General features: G+C 38.1%; 1 protein-coding gene across 1 annotated transcript; it reads right to left on the bottom strand.

Moving 5' to 3' along the window:
- Positions 1–142: 142 nt before the first annotated feature.
- Positions 143–14,697, bottom strand: LOC139130369 (lysosome membrane protein 2-like). The gene is made up of 12 exons (XM_070696168.1): positions 13,988–14,697; positions 10,688–10,845; positions 9,937–10,078; positions 9,346–9,549; positions 7,765–7,906; positions 7,251–7,320; positions 6,951–7,132; positions 5,519–5,631; positions 5,071–5,144; positions 4,719–4,770; positions 3,845–4,012; positions 143–2,440 (listed from the first exon to the last, which is right to left on the bottom strand). The coding sequence occupies exons 1-12, from the start codon at positions 14,102–14,104 to the stop codon at positions 2,372–2,374; spliced, it is 1,491 nt and encodes a 496-aa protein (XP_070552269.1). The 5' UTR covers positions 14,105–14,697; the 3' UTR covers positions 143–2,371.
- Positions 14,698–19,260: the final 4,563 nt, after the last annotated feature.

The raw sequence follows: 19,260 nt of genomic DNA, 5'->3' as shown, positions 1-19,260 counted from the left end.
AAATTTTGGTGCAAGAAAAACAAATTCCGTAATATTCACTGACACTTGAAATTTGAAATGGCTACTATAACCTGCACTAGCTCTGTCAGGGAATAATCAATTTTTCATTTTCACAAAAATATGACCATGTAAATTTTATTTATTGCAACAGCTTTGAAATGAGCTCAATCACGCAATAGACCAGAAAAGTCTTGTGAAAATTTGATGAGTCCGTATATCTGTCCCAGAAACACATTCTACCCTGAGGAGAACTCCAACAGTGATACCGTGGAAGTAATAGATGAGGCAATGTATCTTACAGGAAATCAACCATACGTCAAGTTCAGTGATTGGTTGTGAAAAAAAATGTATCGGTAGAACTTTGGTGATGTGTATTGTATGAATTGATTGTGGCACAATTTCGTTACCCTATCAACTGCAACACAAAACATCCCTGTGTGGAGTTCTTGCTCAGATAAATTTCATTAGTGTCTGGTCAAAATTCAAATTTCAAGAGTTCACAGCTAGACAGTGTATTCTCTGGTTTGCAGAGACTAAAGTTCACCATCAAGACTCTAGGCCATGTTCACCATTAATGTGATGACTGTTATTTTTGCTCAAAATAGCTGAAGCTTGAAGAATTTGTTTAGTTCATTTTAAAAAAATTAACTTTGAAGAATCAGGAATTTCTTATTCTGTGTCTTTATCATCTTTTACATTTATTAAAACTTTCAGTTACTTTTAATACTTTGCCTCAAAATATCTTGTGGCATGTCACAGTTGTGAAAGATGAGGTGTGCTACTCCCAAATAATTCTAATAATAATTTCAGTGACAGCCAATAGGATCATTTGTAGCTTTTTGAATAGACAGCAATATTTGCATACATGTGTCGGCTAGTAAGATTGCATGTGACTTCTCTACACATGGATCAGTATATGCATATTTGTAATTTTACGTTATTAGAATTGTCAACTTTCAGTTTATGTTTTGAGAGCATTTTGCTCATGTGTGCGTCGCAGGAGCAGCTGGTAAAATGAGTGTGGTCAAAAGTCATGGCCAGTTTAGATGAATATTTTATCATGTACTTGGGGGGTCAAAGTAGCCTGAAATTTATAGTGATAATGTAACAGTGTTATATTTTGAACATCTCAATGCTGCCTGCCACAACCAAGCTAGTACTGTGTTGTATTTGTTAAAGGCATGGTTCAGGTGTCAGGTTGTCTTGCCAGGAAGTTTACTTTAATACTAGATTATAATTTCAATGGAAAACAAAAGGCTATGACACCTTCACACACCTTCACCTCTCACAGACTAGAACAAACTCGATCCCTGGGATGGATTCCACTACCTCTAACTTGCATCAGTCACTGCTACAGAATGTTTGAAATTGAATCACCAAATAACCTGACAGTGCTGTTTGGCCATTCCACTGTTTAAGTTGTCCTGATCTGTTCAATAGATAAACATATTCTTACCTTTAGATGACAGGCACATTGTTGCTTATGAGAGTGATTTCTATCCTTACCATAGATGAAAATGTACATTTTTTGTATCAGAAATTTAAAACAAAACAGGAGTACCCTGTTCAGTGAAGTGACAACTTCAACACGTACTCTAATGCAGATACGGGTAAATTTATACTTGGAATGTTTTACAATGTACACTGGTCAGATTTTCCATCATCAAATCTGTCCAAAAAATTAATCACAAAAACTCTATTGTATTTTGTAATATTTTAATGAAGTGCATTTCACAAAGATAACATGAACTAAATATTTTGTGTAAAAAAAGTTTAATTGATGTATGAGTATCTTTCAATCTTACCAATATTTTATGAAATAAACCCTTGTGTAAATATGTGCATTGCTGCTGATGGTTGCTTTAATAACAAAGTATTCTGTTCTGATTCTTTTAAAGTATTCCTACATGTGTTACACAGTTTGGCAGTATTACATTTTTTCTGTTTTCGTACACACTTTACAAAAGAGTCAACAGCTCTCTATAAGGTTATGAAGCAACACATCTCTTTGACTTTGACTTGTCCACATAATATCGGTACAATCTCTTTTTCCCCAGGGTGACAGTCTGTCCCAGTGCACTGGTAAACGATGGATGAAGGAGGTGACTTCAGCTACATTGAATTTTCATTGGATGGTCAGTCTATCAGAAACTCTTTTTGAAGCCCTGCTGTGATGAACCGATTTGCAAGATTTGAATATTTGTGATATAAAATTAGACTGATAAGCCTTGAAATGAGCTATTGCATCTGTCATGTACAACTTGTTTTCATGAAATTCAAGTGTCCTGGTGATGTGACAAAACCACAGAGTGCAGCAGGTGTTCGTTGTTGAAGTCCATCTATTTGGTCTTGGTTCCCCATCTCCCCATTCTTAATTCTCTCCATGTAACAGACTTGTCCTTTCTGTGCAGCTTTCTGGTACAGATGATGATTCTAATGACTGAAAGACAAAACAGATATGATTTTCCAGTGTAGGAGTATGGTGTGCAATTGCTGCGGATCCGTAGCCCTACCACTCCCTTTGCTTGTCGTGTTGGGGGAGTGGGGCACTCCCCCAACGCAACAAGCAAAGGGAGTGGTAGGGCTACGGATCCGCAGCAAGGTGTGCAAATAATGCAAAAAAATGAAACTCACTGACTCCTCCAAGGTCGTAAGTTGTGAGGATCCATAGATTTGTTGTGAAGATCTGAAGATAGGTTGATGCAATCCAAAGTTAGATTGTTTGAATCCAAAGTTGGGTTGCCAGAACCCAAAGATTAGTTGATCTTAAGTGAACGGATTTGAGGATTCCAAGACAGGTCCATACAGTAATGCCAGACAAAGGTAAACTCTGGCAAAGGTGTTATATTCTGTGCCTTTTATGCAGAATTCTGTTGGGTTCGGGGGAGTATTTCTATGGTGTCCATACAACTTGAATTGCCGGAGTCAAATGCACAACATGGACGCCCCACCCTCTTGGTGATCGTGACGTGGATGATCATTGTCAACAGTGATGAAATCACCATCTGATCTCATACTTCTACGTCTATGCTTTGTCACAAGAACAAAAATATCGAAATATCAAAATATGAAAATTCTCTCTCACAATGCTGTACATGCGTGTTACGAAATTTTTACCAACCTTCAAAGGGGTGATACCTTTTTTTGAGTGGGTAGGAAGGGGAACTAATTTTGACGGAGGTGCGAGAGGGATTTGTCGGTTTACCCCCGGTGATTAATAACTGAACGCTTCCTAGCTTTCGGAACTTCCACTTCCCGCTAACTAATTTCCAATCTTAGCGACTTCAACTCTTGGCAACCTAACTTCGGATTCACATCACCTAACTTAGGATCACGTCCTCGAATCCTCACAACATAACTTGGGATTTTATCAACCTATCTTCCTTTCTTTCCACCTATCGTCGAATCTTCACAACCTAACTTTCGTTTCAAACAATCCAACTTGGAATCTTGTCGATTTACTTAAATTTGACGGACTTAATCAACATACGTTCAAATCCTGGTAAACCAAATTAGGATCTCATTAAGTTGACGTGATCGGAAAGTGTGGTCCTATGGTATCATCCGCGAGCATGGATTTAGCGTTTGTTATGTGCAAGTCAAGCCAAATCAAGGATTTATAAATTTTGATAATATGTGGTTAGAGTTAAAAAACCCACAGATCACGAATAAAAAAACTATCACCTCACTTGACAATCAAAATCTAGTCTACCGTATCCCTCGATCGGATCAGATGATCGTCCAAAATTAATGTGACAGAAATATAGACAAGCCAGAAACCAGAATTATTTTTTTTCGACTTGCAAAACAAGAAAATCGTATCTGCAAAGTACTGGTATCTTACCCGACTCGCTCGTTTCTTCCTGTAACGCCTGATGGCGAATATTAGAGTTACAACAAGGATGATAAAACCGATTCCTGCAACAATGTAAGGGGCTATGTCCATTATCTGAATTGGTGTTTGGACGGATTCTTTGTATTCGTGTACACTTGCATCACCCAACTCAGAACTCTGCAGAGACAGACAGACAGAGACAGACAGACAGACAACACATGGGGGTTAAGGAGGGGAAACCAGCGTACCATATTTAGCCCTTACACAAACAAAGAATAAATTTCGCCAGTAGTACCGATTTTCTCCAATGATGTGAAATCTATTATTTAATTGGTTTATAGCGTCTGCAGTTAGGTGTGCGATGAAACTTTTTTACAACGTGGATACGACTGTGTTGACCGCCGTCGCACGGCTCACGTTCCTTTTAAGTCGGGACCACACACCGTACGACCTCTGTCACCAAACCCTATCAAGACCTAGTAATTACAGCAGCTTTTGTATACAGATATTGCAATGACAAAAATTGTGAATGTTTGATCACTAACTTTTGAATGAGTGTACGAATATGATGATTTTTGCAAGGAATTTAAAACTTTAAATTTCTTTATATTGCAAAGCGTATATTACTGTAACAGTGACAAATGATCGCCCTCAGAATCTAAGTCAAGCGTAATTTTGAAAGAACTTTTTTGAAAGAACTTTTTTGAAACTTCAGCTTTGCAATGTTCTTGTCATTTGTTATAAAGGAGAGTAAATTTTACACATATGTGACTGTCAACAAACTACCGTTATATGGCCATCAGCATAGTATTAACAATACTGACATTCTATAAAAAAATAAATAAAAAGTTCGATACTACATCACGTGATAAAATTAAATTACCTCGTTTAGCCACATGACAGGGAAGAACATCTCCTGAACTCCTGAAGTTTGTCTGCAAAAGTTAAAAGTGTAATCGATATATCTACCACGTATACGCGTGTTTTCTAATGTACCAACTGCAGGCAAGAAAATTGAAATGAAGTGATTGATGGAATTTTACCGAGAGCTGAACCCTGAAATTTCCGTTGTATCATGTTGTATTACACAGTGGTTTTATATTCTATTGAAACTATGGACGCCCGTATATGGGAACCCTGGAGTTTTCCATCGGCCTACAACTATCAACAGGAGTCAAATGATCCAGGTATATCATTTATAAATGACAAAGAGCTCAATTAGACATGTGACTCACCTTGCATATTTTGATGGTTTGAGATGGATATTTGTTTGAAGTCGTTTTGCCACTCTCATAGTTATACCTGTGATCTGAGAAGGAAGAGGGTTCAACTTGTCAGTTTCAAGCCACTGTTGTATATTTCAGCAGTACTTTACGAGGCAAGAAACGAAGTTTACATGCAATAGGATGCTTCAAAGTAGAAGTATGGGCACCAAATACGTAAATAAAGAATCGAGTTCATTTGTAAAGTGGTCAATGATATCAGAACAAACCAAACTATCGCGCAGACGTCGATGAGTGCGCTTGAAATTCTTGCTCAATATCACCACATGTCAATTAATACCCGCTATTGAATCTAGTATGAAGAAACCAACGTTAAGGTCATCAATCAGTGCATATGTATGTTGACAAGGTCACGGGAAATACATTTGGAAACAAGAAAGTTAAGGCTATACATATTTACAGGATCTGCATCCACGAAAGTCTCGTGTTCCTCCTTGTTGGGTGACATTGTAGGCAGCAGTACCCTGGGATCTGCGTACAGGAAGTGTGGCAAAGAAAACACCACAGGAGCGCCTACGAACGAAACAGACAGAGTGTTTAGTGATTTAATGCACGAAGATGTAGATCTTACAATTTCGATTTATTGTCATCTCCAAAGTCTGCACGTACATTCTTCTACAATTTATATTTCACTCAATATTTTATTCGTGCACACATTAAAATTAGTATGAAGTCACAGCTGTGACAGAAAATAAAGACAAAAGAGTGATATTATCGATCCTTTGAATTTTACTTTAAGGTAGAATGCGGTTCGGAGACAGATATTCAGTCTTTAAATATCTTACATGCTTTTCTGGTTTACCGCTTTTGGGGGCTCATTTGCATGCTCTTGAAGTAAGTTTACATCGTCTTTGATTTGTGAAAATCAAACATTTCATTTTTCTCCATAGAGTTAACCCAAGTACGGCGGCCACGTTGGTGTTGAGGTGCGTACTGCCTTAATGTCGTAGAGCTTGGCAATTGAAATACAACATGTCTATTAACTTCTTCCTGCTATAATCTGCATTAAGGTTGAACGCGCCTTTGGGATGGATAGTCGGACTCTCAATTTTTTACAATTTATTTCTGATCAACCACATGTGGGGGATCATTTTAAAGCACACGGAGAAAGAGAAACATTTACCTTCTCAGTTCGTCGAAAATCCAAAATAAATTTAATTTAGTTTAATCCCCCCCCCAGTAGAGTTAACACAGGGATGGTGGCCATTTTGAATTTCAAATATCGCAAAATGTTCGGTAATTTGTTTCGCTAGTTCCAAACTTTGCACGGTGACCCCCGATTTTTATTGTTGATTTCGTATGAGAATGGTTAATGGTTAAAAGTTTCATTTAGGACAGTTTGAGCGAAAGTTTAAATATTTCACTTTCGAGGCGCAATACTACCGTAAGTCCACGAATTAACAAATTCGCTAACTCTGCTCTACATCACATTACGCCTTTGTGTGACCTGAGTGGACGCCACCAGCGACAGGACAGAGAAACGACAGCCTCTACGGCATATCCTTTGTAAAGTTTTGCGTGAAACTTTCCTTCATCAGTTAATTTTTTCTCATTCCCACTATTTTTATGTTACACACATATTTACTCCTGTTATGTATATCATAATTATTATATCATTTAATACAATTTAAATCTGAAAATGATATATGTGATTTGTGATATAATCCATCCATCCATCCATCCATCCATCCCATCCCATCCCATCCCATCCCATCCCCTTCCTCCCTCCCTCCCTCCATCCATCCAACCATCCATACATACATATAAATGGCAACTCATACATGCATGTTCCTATGCACACAGAGAAGGAAAGATGAAAGTCGCATATGTACCTTGTTGACAAACACTGACATTCAACAAACCACCGGGTAAGCAGTGATCGATGTCGGGAGTACAGAAACCAGCATTTGGCGGGTATTCCGTGCCGTTGGCAAAGATGTAACTGGGACCAGTAAAGCGCACCAACCGTATTCCTTCGTAGTGCACGTCCTTTTCGTATTCACCAAATATTGATCTAATCAGAAAACAATATATAACTACTTAATATCGGAACAAAAAGTCGGAAAAAAGTCTACAAGTTGCATAAAGTAGCTATGGGATGCGTAGTACTATAAAGTGGTTCCCTAACATACCTGCAAATGTCAGAGGAAAAGAGATATTGCTTCTCCGATAGGTCTGCGAATGGCCTGTTCATTGTCCCATCTATGAATGAATACATTACAAAAATATATTATTATCACCATGATAGCGGAATGGCCTAGTAGCTAGGTGCATTTATTCCCGATGGAAAGTGACAACATACAATTGATCTTGAAGTTTAGAAAGACAGTTCTGAACTGAGAAGTATAAAATTTCGAAGGCGAAATTTTGAATTATAAGAAGTACAAGGTTCTGCTTTCCGTTCTCTGTCATTTCGCCCACAGATCCCAGAGAAACACAGTCAAAAATTGCACATGCGCAATGATTCTACCGATTCCATGTCCGTCTGTCCTTTCTCTGGCAATTTGTGATATCTATGTATCCATGATTGCAACAGAATGTAGACAAGCCCACCGCAATACTGCCAACGCACTCTCAACACCTGTAGGACAAATGTATACACTCTTAAACGAACACTGGGATGTTTGAGTCACAACTGATGTTTACCTGTCCCATTGATCATGTTAGCTTCATCAGTTGTCCACCACGTCAGGTTGGGTCTACCGTTCCAGTTTTCAATGCTGTTAAGTTTGTCGATGTCATGTTCCCCGGTGTAAACCGTGTACACACCATCATCGGAATTATTTTTCTGTAATCATATCGGGCAGATATTGGACACAGTCACATCAGACAGATTGTTGGATACAGTCAGAGTAGTCCAGTGATGTTGATGTAGGCCTAAAGCTATTTACGTTCAATAATACCAATACACATGATAAGAATAAGCATAACTTCATGGGGGACTTGCGGACGTTTACTTTTAGAGAAGGAATATGCGAATAGAAACAGACGTATACACCGACACGTGTATAGATAAGACAGCATAGACTTGTATATACTGATATGAATGGATAGATAGATAGATATATATTTTGTGGGCAGACACACTATAATGTGAACAATACCCGACAGCATACTGGGTAATTTGGCCGACCCGTGTATTCAGTAAATACTTCCGTTCAGAACCGATACTTTGTCTTTGTTTTCTTACGAAAAGATCAACACAACGATATGTCTTGTCCGTGTAGCTTTACTCATAATTAAACACAGAGTACCCTTGTTTACCGCTCACGTCAGTCAGAACATTGTGAGCAAGGTAAAACTTGGATATGTTCCAGATCGAGCAATGTGCAAAGAACGTTTTATAAAAATGCTAGTACTTTACATTGCCTCACTTCCATTCGAGTACACTGCAAACAACCCGATTACCCAATGGTGGCAAAATAGTGGAAGCTATTTCAAGGTTAAGCTGTTTTACAGGTGCAGTAGAAAGACTAAGGCCAAATGAAAAATTATGGGTTTGTCGGGTAACCCTACCTAGTCTATTCACAGACAAGAGGAGAACCACCGACACTAGTTTTTTTTGCGCGATATTAAAAACCACGCGTAATTTTGCAAAATTGTGTTCTTTGTGTTTTGGTATTTTTTATGTGTCGCATCCCATTGAATATAACAGCTACTGGACATATCTGTTTCCTGGAGAAGTGTTAACGGAAACATTTTTGCGATTGATAAAGATCACATCTCAAATCACGCAAAAATACCTTCAGACAGCTTTTACTTCTCATTTTAACTCCTACGCCTTTTACGGAAATGTCACTGGTTCTTACATGCCCGTGTTTGGATGGCCTATTGGTTTGACACCAGAATATTATCAGTGTTTGCCTTAGGTATTCAACAAGGCAGCTTCGGGAACTTTTCTTATCTTACTTGTTATTTTTTAATGGACTGTGCACTCAGAAAGTTTGTTATCCCGTGCGTTCACTGCAAGTAAAAACTGAAATGTCTATAGCGAAGCTAGACTGTATTATACATACATACATACATACATACATACATACATACATACATACATACATACATACATACATACATACATACATACATACATACATACATACAGACATACAGACATACATACACACACACACACACACATACACACATACACACATACATACATAGTTTGGACAGGGACATATAAACACACATTCCAATGCACATATCGGGTAAAATTATACCACTTACATCCATGAATAGTCCAAAGTCCCCACTTGGAAGAAACGCGTCTCCCGTAATAGCGTGTATAAAACTAAAGATTGGATCTTCATAACCCCACAGCAATTCCTTCACCGATCGCTCAATGAATAGATCTTCTCCAACTATTCGACTTAAAAGGTCGGCCAGCCACTTCACAATGTTTGGTGAATATTCAAGAAATGTGGTTATTGTCTGCATAATAGATAAGAATAAGGACTATTATAATTTACAGAGGGAAAAATGAATTACTAGACAGTCTCATTTTTCAGATCCAATAGTAGATGTCATCCTTTACTGTGTACAGTAATCTCTTGACGACGGAAAACGAGTGCTCGATCCATTTGAATCTAGCGAAATAGGTTAAACAAAATATCCCAGATAACGAATCGGATGTTGTCATGAATTCATTTAGGGGGAAATTAGATGAAAAATCGTTATGCTGTGACACCATTTCAACAAATACTGAAATTCGTAAACCCAACTGCCTGTAAATTTATCTTAGCCTGAAAGTGTAGTTTATGAATTTCTGGTGATAACCAGTCATGAAGTTCAAGTGCACGGAATAAACAATTCTCTTACCAGCAATGGAATATTAATCGTGGTGAACACGTCATCCTCAGTGCCGACTGACATCGAAGGATCGAATATGTAAGTCATTTTATTTCTATAAGACACTGTGCCGTTATTGTTCCAGGTTATGTTTTGCTTCTCTCTGTGTTCTCTATACGAGCAAAACATGAGAGTTGTAGTAAATGTGCGCCTGTCGTGGTGATAATGGGTTGCATGGAAGAGGGATGTTAAAGCTTGTCATAATATTACTGCACCGAAACCTCTGCGATTTTGTGTGATGTTGAAGGTAGCTACAGTGATGTAGCTCGAGGTTTTACTGTGGTATATGGTTTGGACGGCATCGCCATCCCGGGGATCACCAACCATGAGGCTTATCGCCCCGACAATGTAACTCTTTACCAGCTCATGAGGTCCGTCTATACCTATGAGCTGCTGAAGAGTTACTTGGTCAGGGCTGAGCGTTAAGCCCCCCCCCCCTTCATGGATGATTAGTAGAACATACTAATGAAGGGTCTGAGGGAGGGTAATCAACTTATATATGAACCATTTTCTTTGAAATGCTATTTTGAATTACTATACAGAGATGGCGAGGGTAAAGTAATAACATGGTTTTGGGGTTGCGTAATGGACGCACACACGACACAGGTAAGGCTTGTACAATAAATGTTTAATATATGACATTTATTGATCATAACTTCTAGATGAATATTGCTTGTAATAACTAGTGCATATATACATAGACTTTTGATCTACAACTTACCGATATGTGTACGGTCCCCTTTCTGCAAAATACGGGAGGTGGCCACTCATGACCTCCACGGGGTTTACCAAATCAAAGAACCAGAACTGCATGTATATCGTTGCACCCGGGGACACCCAGTCGTCGTAAGTCATCGATGACTCATCGATCACAAGTTGCTGGGGGAACGAAAAAGCAGATTAAAGTGATAAATTCGCTGTCTTTATCACTTGCTTGTGTGACAAATTATAACAGACGGTTCTCTGACTGTGATAAAATGTTCGCATACTGTCAAGTTACTATTTTGTCCCTGTCAACGCCCACAATACGCTCTTTGACGTCACTTTTTGCGAACCAGTAGGAACAAGTAAGCATCTACTTTCTCGTCACGTGACGTGTTCTGGCGAATCACGAAGGGGAATAAGCATGTAGCGTGTTATGATAAATAATATTGGTGCTCGACTTCTCGATATCGAGCACCTGTGCTAGTAGCCATCTTGTAAAGCTAGGTCAAACATATTTGGCAGTAATTTTGACGAAGCGATGATAAATCTGATTCGCTGATTATGATGTTCAACAGTTATAAAAGAACGTTTGTATCATCACCTGTACCATGTGTTGTCCGTATGATAATTCGACTACAGTTCGTAATATTGAGATTATTTTTAGAAAACTTTATATTCACTGTCACCTTTTCTAATATTTTAAATTAATTTTTCATTAATTTTCAGTTAATACCTGAACATATATAAAATATAACCATCAATAAATTTACTGAGCGTTTGTTGGGATATTTCTTTTCGATTTCAATTCAAATGTACTGCATTTGCAAGATATTGCATTTTTTTGCATAATTTGCCTTTGCAAATGATATCATCCTTTGACTTCTGTTGCGGGCAAATCATGCTTTCGATGAGTGGCAAACTTTCATAAACAAAACCCGTGGGTACAACGTTCGGTATACGGGTCACGACGCGCAAGAACAGAAATTACGAACACGTCATCGAAATATCTATGTCGCACATCCATGCATGCTGAGGCCATTGATGACGACCGATGGTTACATGTATTCTATCCAGCACAATAAAAACTGATTTTTCTAATAATAATAATAATAATAATAATAATAATAATAATAATAACACAGAAAAACAATCTTAATGATTGCACTTCGCCTCTTCAAAACAAGCGCACTGTGTTTCGCCTCTGACAGGTATCTCGAGCGTGGTTTCTCTGCGACCGTTGTCGCATGATAACAAATATAGAGTAAGATAAAGATCTCAATTGTTTGTATTTGTGGTGGCACAAGGTCCAACGCAGGCAGATGGGTCAAACACCACGTCATGTAACTGTTCAAAACAAAAACAAGTGCCATTCCAACTCCGATCGAATACGATTAAGGCTGTACTGGCGGAGAGATTTCATCCGCCAGAAAGTAAGGTTTGAGAATGACCGGTTTCTATGACTAAGTTTACTTCTACTTCACATTCCACTCTTTTTTGGCCCGTTCTGTAACTTTGCAAGCTTTGTACATGTGAAACAAAAGTGGTTTTAGTTTTATCATTATTTTTTCTTTGGGGGAATACGTTACCCTGTTCAAATATTGTTTGTTCTCTTATGATTTGCTGTCGTGTTTGTTTCCCATGGAAAATCTATTCGTCAATTCTGCCACTCTCAGGGAAGTAACTGGTGCAACTATGATTCAGCCCACGTGTATTAGTTCACAACAAACCGAAACTTCGGGGTTAGATTTTAATCACGACCATCAACGTTTCCGTTTTCGGGTACATGCCCTTTAAGTCTGAACGTATGGGGGAAACGTTTGTTTGCGTTATTACCACGCAAGAAAGACTGCCATCCAACGGCTGATACAAATTATTCTATTACAATCACGATTGGAAATAATTTTGGATAATTAGATGATCTTATTTTTCAAATTTCTTAAAAGGTTTAGGTATTCTATAGCTTACTGTTGCAATATTACAAGTGACTCATAAAAACAAACTAAAAAAGAAAAACATATAAGCTTACATTTGTAGATTAAACCGGCATTAATTTACAACCCAATTATCCCAAATTAGGTTAAACACTAAAATTATCCCATAACAGTTTATTAAACTCGTTATGAACAGACACCGGATGTTTGAAAAAATACATTTTTGAGTGACAGATTATTTCTGAACAAGCCCTCACCAAACAACGTCCAAACGGCATCCCGTCATTTCAACGTACATTTCTGTTCGTCTACGTGTTTACAGAGCTACATACCCGAGAGAACATTGTTTGCCTTGCAGAGATATCTACACGGGTGTGTGTACCAGTGAAAACAGAAAAGCTGTAACACTAGATATCATTTTTATTACATTCGTTCTATAAAACAAATTCTCAGTCTGTACGTCAATTCATTATACGCAATTATACGCGATGCTGTTGTTGACAAATTATTTGTAGTCCGGACTTGTCAACAATAACCAATAGAAATTGGTCATTGCAGACATGCATACTATATTGACGAATTGACAGTTGGCGATATGCTGCAGGTATTGGAACAAAAACTGTATTTCACAATGTACACATCAAATGTACTTGAAAATACATCAACGGTTAAAGTTAACGGGGCTTTAAATTCACTTGTGATCAGTCACGTGTTCATTGCGTCATGTACAGAATGTCGTCGGGTTTTGACGAGCGTGTTTCAAAATACTTTTGGGAAGACTATAGGTAAACGCGCCTTGACGTAAGAAGACCGACGACATAAATAATGCAAAATGAAACACCTGTGTCTTTAGTACAAAACTTGTAACCTTGCTGATGATTGGCCAGAGTACTTGTGGGACGAGTACACATCAGAATGCATCATTTGGCGGCCACCAAATTCTTTTCTGTCGAACTGTTCGTTCCCACTCTCTCCTCACGTGTATTCGTCATTTTATGATCCATAAATTCATTGAAAGACGATCTCAATCGTTATCCTGAAGTTAATAATGTACTCAGTGTACAAGATTCCGATTTGAGAAATAATTGCTTTGTTTGTGGTGTCACGGTGCAGGTTCTGGCCCCTGGCTCATAGCAACTTACACCGTGCACAGGTGGAATCCGGGTGTTGATGAATTTGAAGCTGTACGTTTCTATCAAATGCGTGAATCTGAAGCACGAATTTTATACTTGCAAACATATTTTTCAAGCAAATACGCTTTTTACAAACCAACTTTTCGAAGTACACCATTATAAGTACAATTTAAACTTCACACGCTGTAGTTCGCAGTTCTTTCCTATGGGATTTGTCGTTGCAGGACTGAGACACACATTGGCAGAACTTACCTCAACGACCATATCGTGGACAATCTTGTGAAAAAGCGGTATGAGTCCGATTCCTCCACCGAACAACAACACTCCAATAACACTTGACACGATACAATACGCAAATGCCCCTGCCATTTTCGCTCAGACCAGTCTACACGAAAACAAACTAAGATATTCTCTCCTTATGCAGAGGAGGGAATATTTACGTATTGCGGGGTACACTGTGTGATCGTTTTCTTTGTTTTAACCCCTGGTACTGTTGTAACAAGACCGAAGTGCGCATACCCTGAAGTGATTCATTAATTAAACTGACCAATGTCCGAATTTCTGGACTTTTGTTGAGCTATTTTTGCCATTACGTTGTCATCAAGTGACAGCGTGAAATTTTGATGTGATGCCTCGTTTCGGGTATTTCTGTTCGTGAAATGATAAGTCCTTCTTCGAGCGGAGTTTCACTTCTCCATCCTACTTGAACTGTGCGTCGAGAGTTGTTTTTATTCAGTGTTTGATTTAAGTTTCCTATCCAGCGATGTTCAAAATTGTTGAGGTACTATTCTGGGTCAAGTGGAGGTCATGAAGTGACCGCTGGAACGGTGAGCTGATCTCGACCACTCGATGGCAACTCTTGGTGGCCGGAGGCGCGAGCCAGAGATTTTTCTGCTCGATCAACAAACCTACGCAAAAATCAACAACAACCGAGCAGCTGCATGGCAGGTGGCGAGGGCATATGGACGGGGTGTGTCATCCTGCTGGCCCAGAGACAGCCAGGCACGTATACGTACGCAAGGTAAACTCGTCAACATTGAAATGAGTTCACTAAACAAAAAGTTTGTTGTTCTAATAATTCGCCATGTATACGGTATAATCAAGAGTACTGGAATGTTCAGTGAGGCCTTTATAGTATGGTAGTAACTGAGATCCGTAAAATCTCCATGTTACAGATTTGAACACGGTCTCTGCTGCTGTAGAGATGTACACGGGGCGTTAGATATTGAGGAGGCATACAGTGATTTTTTTAAGCTAAATTACAATCAAAATCCGAATGTTTGGTGTATTGGCTACAGACTCGTGTTGTGAAGCTTAGGCCTAAGGTGTTATAATGTTTAATAGTTTACAAAAATGAAGTCATAGGCCAAGATTAAAGTTTATAGGTAAACTGATCGTACTGATATAAGTGTCCGTTAAATACGAATATTTATTGTCATGGTGATCGTACTCTGGTCGCACAAGGAGAAAACATTGGGCCCAATATTTCCTAACATTAATTTCGGGCTTTGTTTGTACGAGTGTGGAAAATACGACGCTGCCATTACCACATTGCTTCATAGTGCAAAAACATCCCAAAACATCCGAACGGTTGTTTTACAAATAAGTAATTCTACTTTTTAAAAGTACTGTCTCTCTCATATGACAGGCGGCGGTAATAAAAGTCAGGTGTATGATCTAACTATACATGTGTGTTGCAAATTCAATACAGCCTAATGTTGGGCTGTATTGAATTTGCAACGCACATGTAAAGTTAGGCTGCAACGCACATAGTTAGGCTGTATTGAATTTGCAACGCATATAGTACAGGCTGCAACGCACATATATAGTTAGGCTGTATTGAATTTTGCAGCGCATAGTATAGTAAGGCTGTATTGAATTTCGCAGCGCATACTTTGTTCTTTTCTGCAAATACTATCAACAATAACAACAACAACAACAATAATAATAAAAACAACAACAACAACAAATTTACAGAGTCCAATATATTTTTATTTTTCTCCATCTTTAATATTTAATCATCATCATCATTATCAATATCGCTGTATTGAATTTTGCAGCGCATGTGTATAGCATGGAGGTAGCTTACTCCATGTGTACAGTGAGGCTGTATTGAATTTTGCAGCGCATAGGCCTAATTTGTCCTTTTCTGCAAATACTATCAACTACAACAACAACAACAACAATAACGACAACAACAACAACAACTTTACTGAGTCCAAATATATTTTTATTTTTATTCATTTTTCAATGTCTAATCGTCATCATCATCGGAGTTCGAGGACCCTTTGCTCCATCCCGGTGTCAGCCCCGGCCGGACTGGATGTGTTTAATCACGGCAATTTGACAGCAATACTTGAAAAGAAATACACTACATCCCTACTCATTGTAAAACTTTATCTTTCTGTAATTATTATCCAAACATCCTTTTACAAACTCTTCACTTTGCGCGATATGCACATAAATATACGTTTTCCCAGGCCGGGAGATACGGCGCGCCTTTCATCGGCTTGCAAAATACGTATGAGTTCGTTGACCTCATTGTACGTCTGGGCGACCGACTGGGCGACGCGCGCGAAATCGAAATATCGTTTAAAAATTGGAAGTTTTGAATAGTTCATGTTTTTTAAAGGTTATAATTTTTAAAAGTTCATGGCTCCTAACATATTCCTATCTATTGATCTAAATATACGCCTCTTTTACGAGCGTATACCGTTTCGGTCACACGTTCATCTGCACAGGCGAAACATCGTCGGGGGTGCGACTCCGCGGCTTGTCCGGAGTGTTCGTTTGATGCCGCTAATTCACATTAAATCAAACCCATTCACAATTTTAAAGACGGGACGAGTAAACCAAGGTATGGCTGGAGTAAATTAACATGTTTCGGGACATTATACGCGTAAAGATACTTGAAATTAGCGGTTTTCGTTTGTGCTGAAATTGTTCCCTTAAGAACATAGGGTAAGCGACGGGGGTCACGTATAGCGGTCGGGCGCACTTACAAACAAAAAAGTCGGTCGCGAGCCCGGCCCCCCCCACCGGAGACGGGATATTATAATTATTAGGCCTAATCGCAAACACGGAGATGAATGTCAGAATAATCCGCAAGAAACATACCAAAATGTACCTCATTAAATGCGATTGTGTTTGTCTATATTTGCCTTTATTATAATTTCTCGCGCGGGGGCACTGTCAATTGTTAGGGTAAGCGAGAGTACACGAGATTTTGCGAGAGATTTTGAAAAATCGCATTTTTTATCAAAATTATGAATTTTTATCAACATATTTCTATACCACCGTGTTCCTGAATTAGAAGAGAACGTGTCGCCACAAAATAGATTCTCTTTACGATCTGTGCTTGGAGAACGGGGTGAAAAAAAGATCCGGGCGTAAATAGGTCAACCTGAATTCTTTTTACTATTAAGGAGGTACGCTACCATTCCAAAAAATTTCTGGACATTCTTGAAGTTGACTTTTCTGCAATAATCCTTATGTGTACATTGCAAAGTTATGAAAAAATATGGGGCACCCATGCAAAATTTTTGAAAAAAACACATGCCAAAATTGACAGAACACCACTAAATCTCCCATTTTGCGAAATTTGCTCTCACCAGCAGAATCTTTATTTTAACGCAAACAATTAACAGATCCCAGTGTGCATACCACATTTTTGCATCGCCAGGACAGCTGAATTAGGACAATCAACTAAAATTTGTGATGTCTTGTCTTAAAAATTAAATATTAGACCTAATTTATCATTTAACTGTAAAAGTAGTCTTCTTTAAAAATATCAACTTCATATAAATGCACAAAATAATTTTCAAATGTTAAAAAGTAAAGCAATATCTATCACACAGAAGGTGTTCTTTGATTTAGAAGCAAAAAAGTTGGGGTCACTACGCAAATTTTCTTACTAAATAGCAAAACGTGACGAAAAAAGGTGAATTTTGTTAGACCTGAGATTTGACCCTCTAGCCTACTGATATTATGTCAGAGCTACAATTGTTAATTATTCTCTACTGATCTTTCAAATAAAAATAACTGTCGATTTTTCAGTGCAAAAACATAATTTCGATTCTTTTGATTCTTAAAAACTTCTGAAAGAAATATTATAAGGTCAATAGCATGATTTTTTGCCATTTTGTCCTGTTATTCACACTCACCAGGTTAGGTAGTCTAAAAGGAACGTGTACATCTTCTGGACAAAAGAGGGCGCTCTCCTATATAGAATGGTAGCGTACTACCTTAAAGCCGCACTTTTCAATCCCTGAGTTCTCGCATTAGGGACAGTTCAGAATTTACTTCCGGGGGCAGGGGGGGGGAAGATTTTCAGGGGGGGCACCAATTTTTCCCAAGAAAATTTAGGGGGGGGGGCCAGACAAAAATACCACAATCTTTCAGGGGGGCCAAGGAAAAAAAACATCAATTCAATATTTGCCCAGAATTTTTGATCTCTACAAAAGACAACCATAGACGCTACCTGGCTGACAGATAAACTCAACATGTTTAGTTAAACTCCTTTATCTGCCAAAGTCGGTAATATTCACAGTGGTTTGTTTTTTGAGTTTCCAGTATTTAGCATGTCAACACAAACCATACAGTGAACAGTCAGAGTTGTTTTTGTTGAAAAGAGATCTCGGATCAAGTCCAGACTAGAATTCATTTATCAACAATAACAATGGTCATTTATGTTCACACTGGTAGTTTGCTAAATACAGCATTGGGTGTTCTATGTAGTGATACAATAACAAACAAATGCTGATACGCAGCGCTGAACATTGAACAAATGCTAAAAATTACAGCAAATGTCTTTTTAAGGTTGGGTTTACCTTGTACATGTAGCTTGTAAAGCAGTTGAAAGTTGCATGATAAAGGAGTGTTAATTTATGCAAATGTATGCAAATCACCCGATTTCTTGGCTTCTTTTTCCTCCCAATTACAAAATTTCCAAAGAATTTAACTCCACTCCGGCTGGGTCAAATTTTCTGAAATTTCACATTATGTTTTTTAAATGCTATATAACAAAACGACTATCAATGGTTTGTTTGGCAATAAAGCTCTTACATTTTTAATAAGAGACATTTTGAATAAGAGGCATTTCAATTTTGCTGATCATGATTTTAATCAATTATTAGAGTGTCAGTCTTTAAACCCCTACAATTTTAAAATGAGGATGGATAATGCTAAATAAAATAGTTGCTTTTTTCTACATATACTCTCCTTTCAAGTGAAATATTACATTTCAGAAAATACTGTCTAGTTTTTGACTTAAATTAATTTTTATCATTAATACCAAAATTGAGGGTTTTTACCCCAAATATACACCCACTTCATCCTTTGAGTAAACTACTGCTACCATACTTAACTTTAGAGTCTCTGCTTTTTGAAAATATATGGTATGAAGGGGTTTCCTTGTCATCTTTGATGATAAATATTGCTTTGAAAAAAACTGTGTTGTCAACATGCAGCTCCACCTTAATTTAAAACAAAACGACCTGCTACTCTGCCTTCTTAAAGTAACATGC

Source organism: Ptychodera flava, chromosome 4 (genome assembly GCF_041260155.1).
Source record: "Ptychodera flava strain L36383 chromosome 4, AS_Pfla_20210202, whole genome shotgun sequence".
NCBI lineage: Eukaryota > Metazoa > Hemichordata > Enteropneusta > Ptychoderidae > Ptychodera > Ptychodera flava.
Note: the sequence above shows the minus strand (reverse complement) of the source record. Positions and strands in the feature narration are given on the sequence as shown.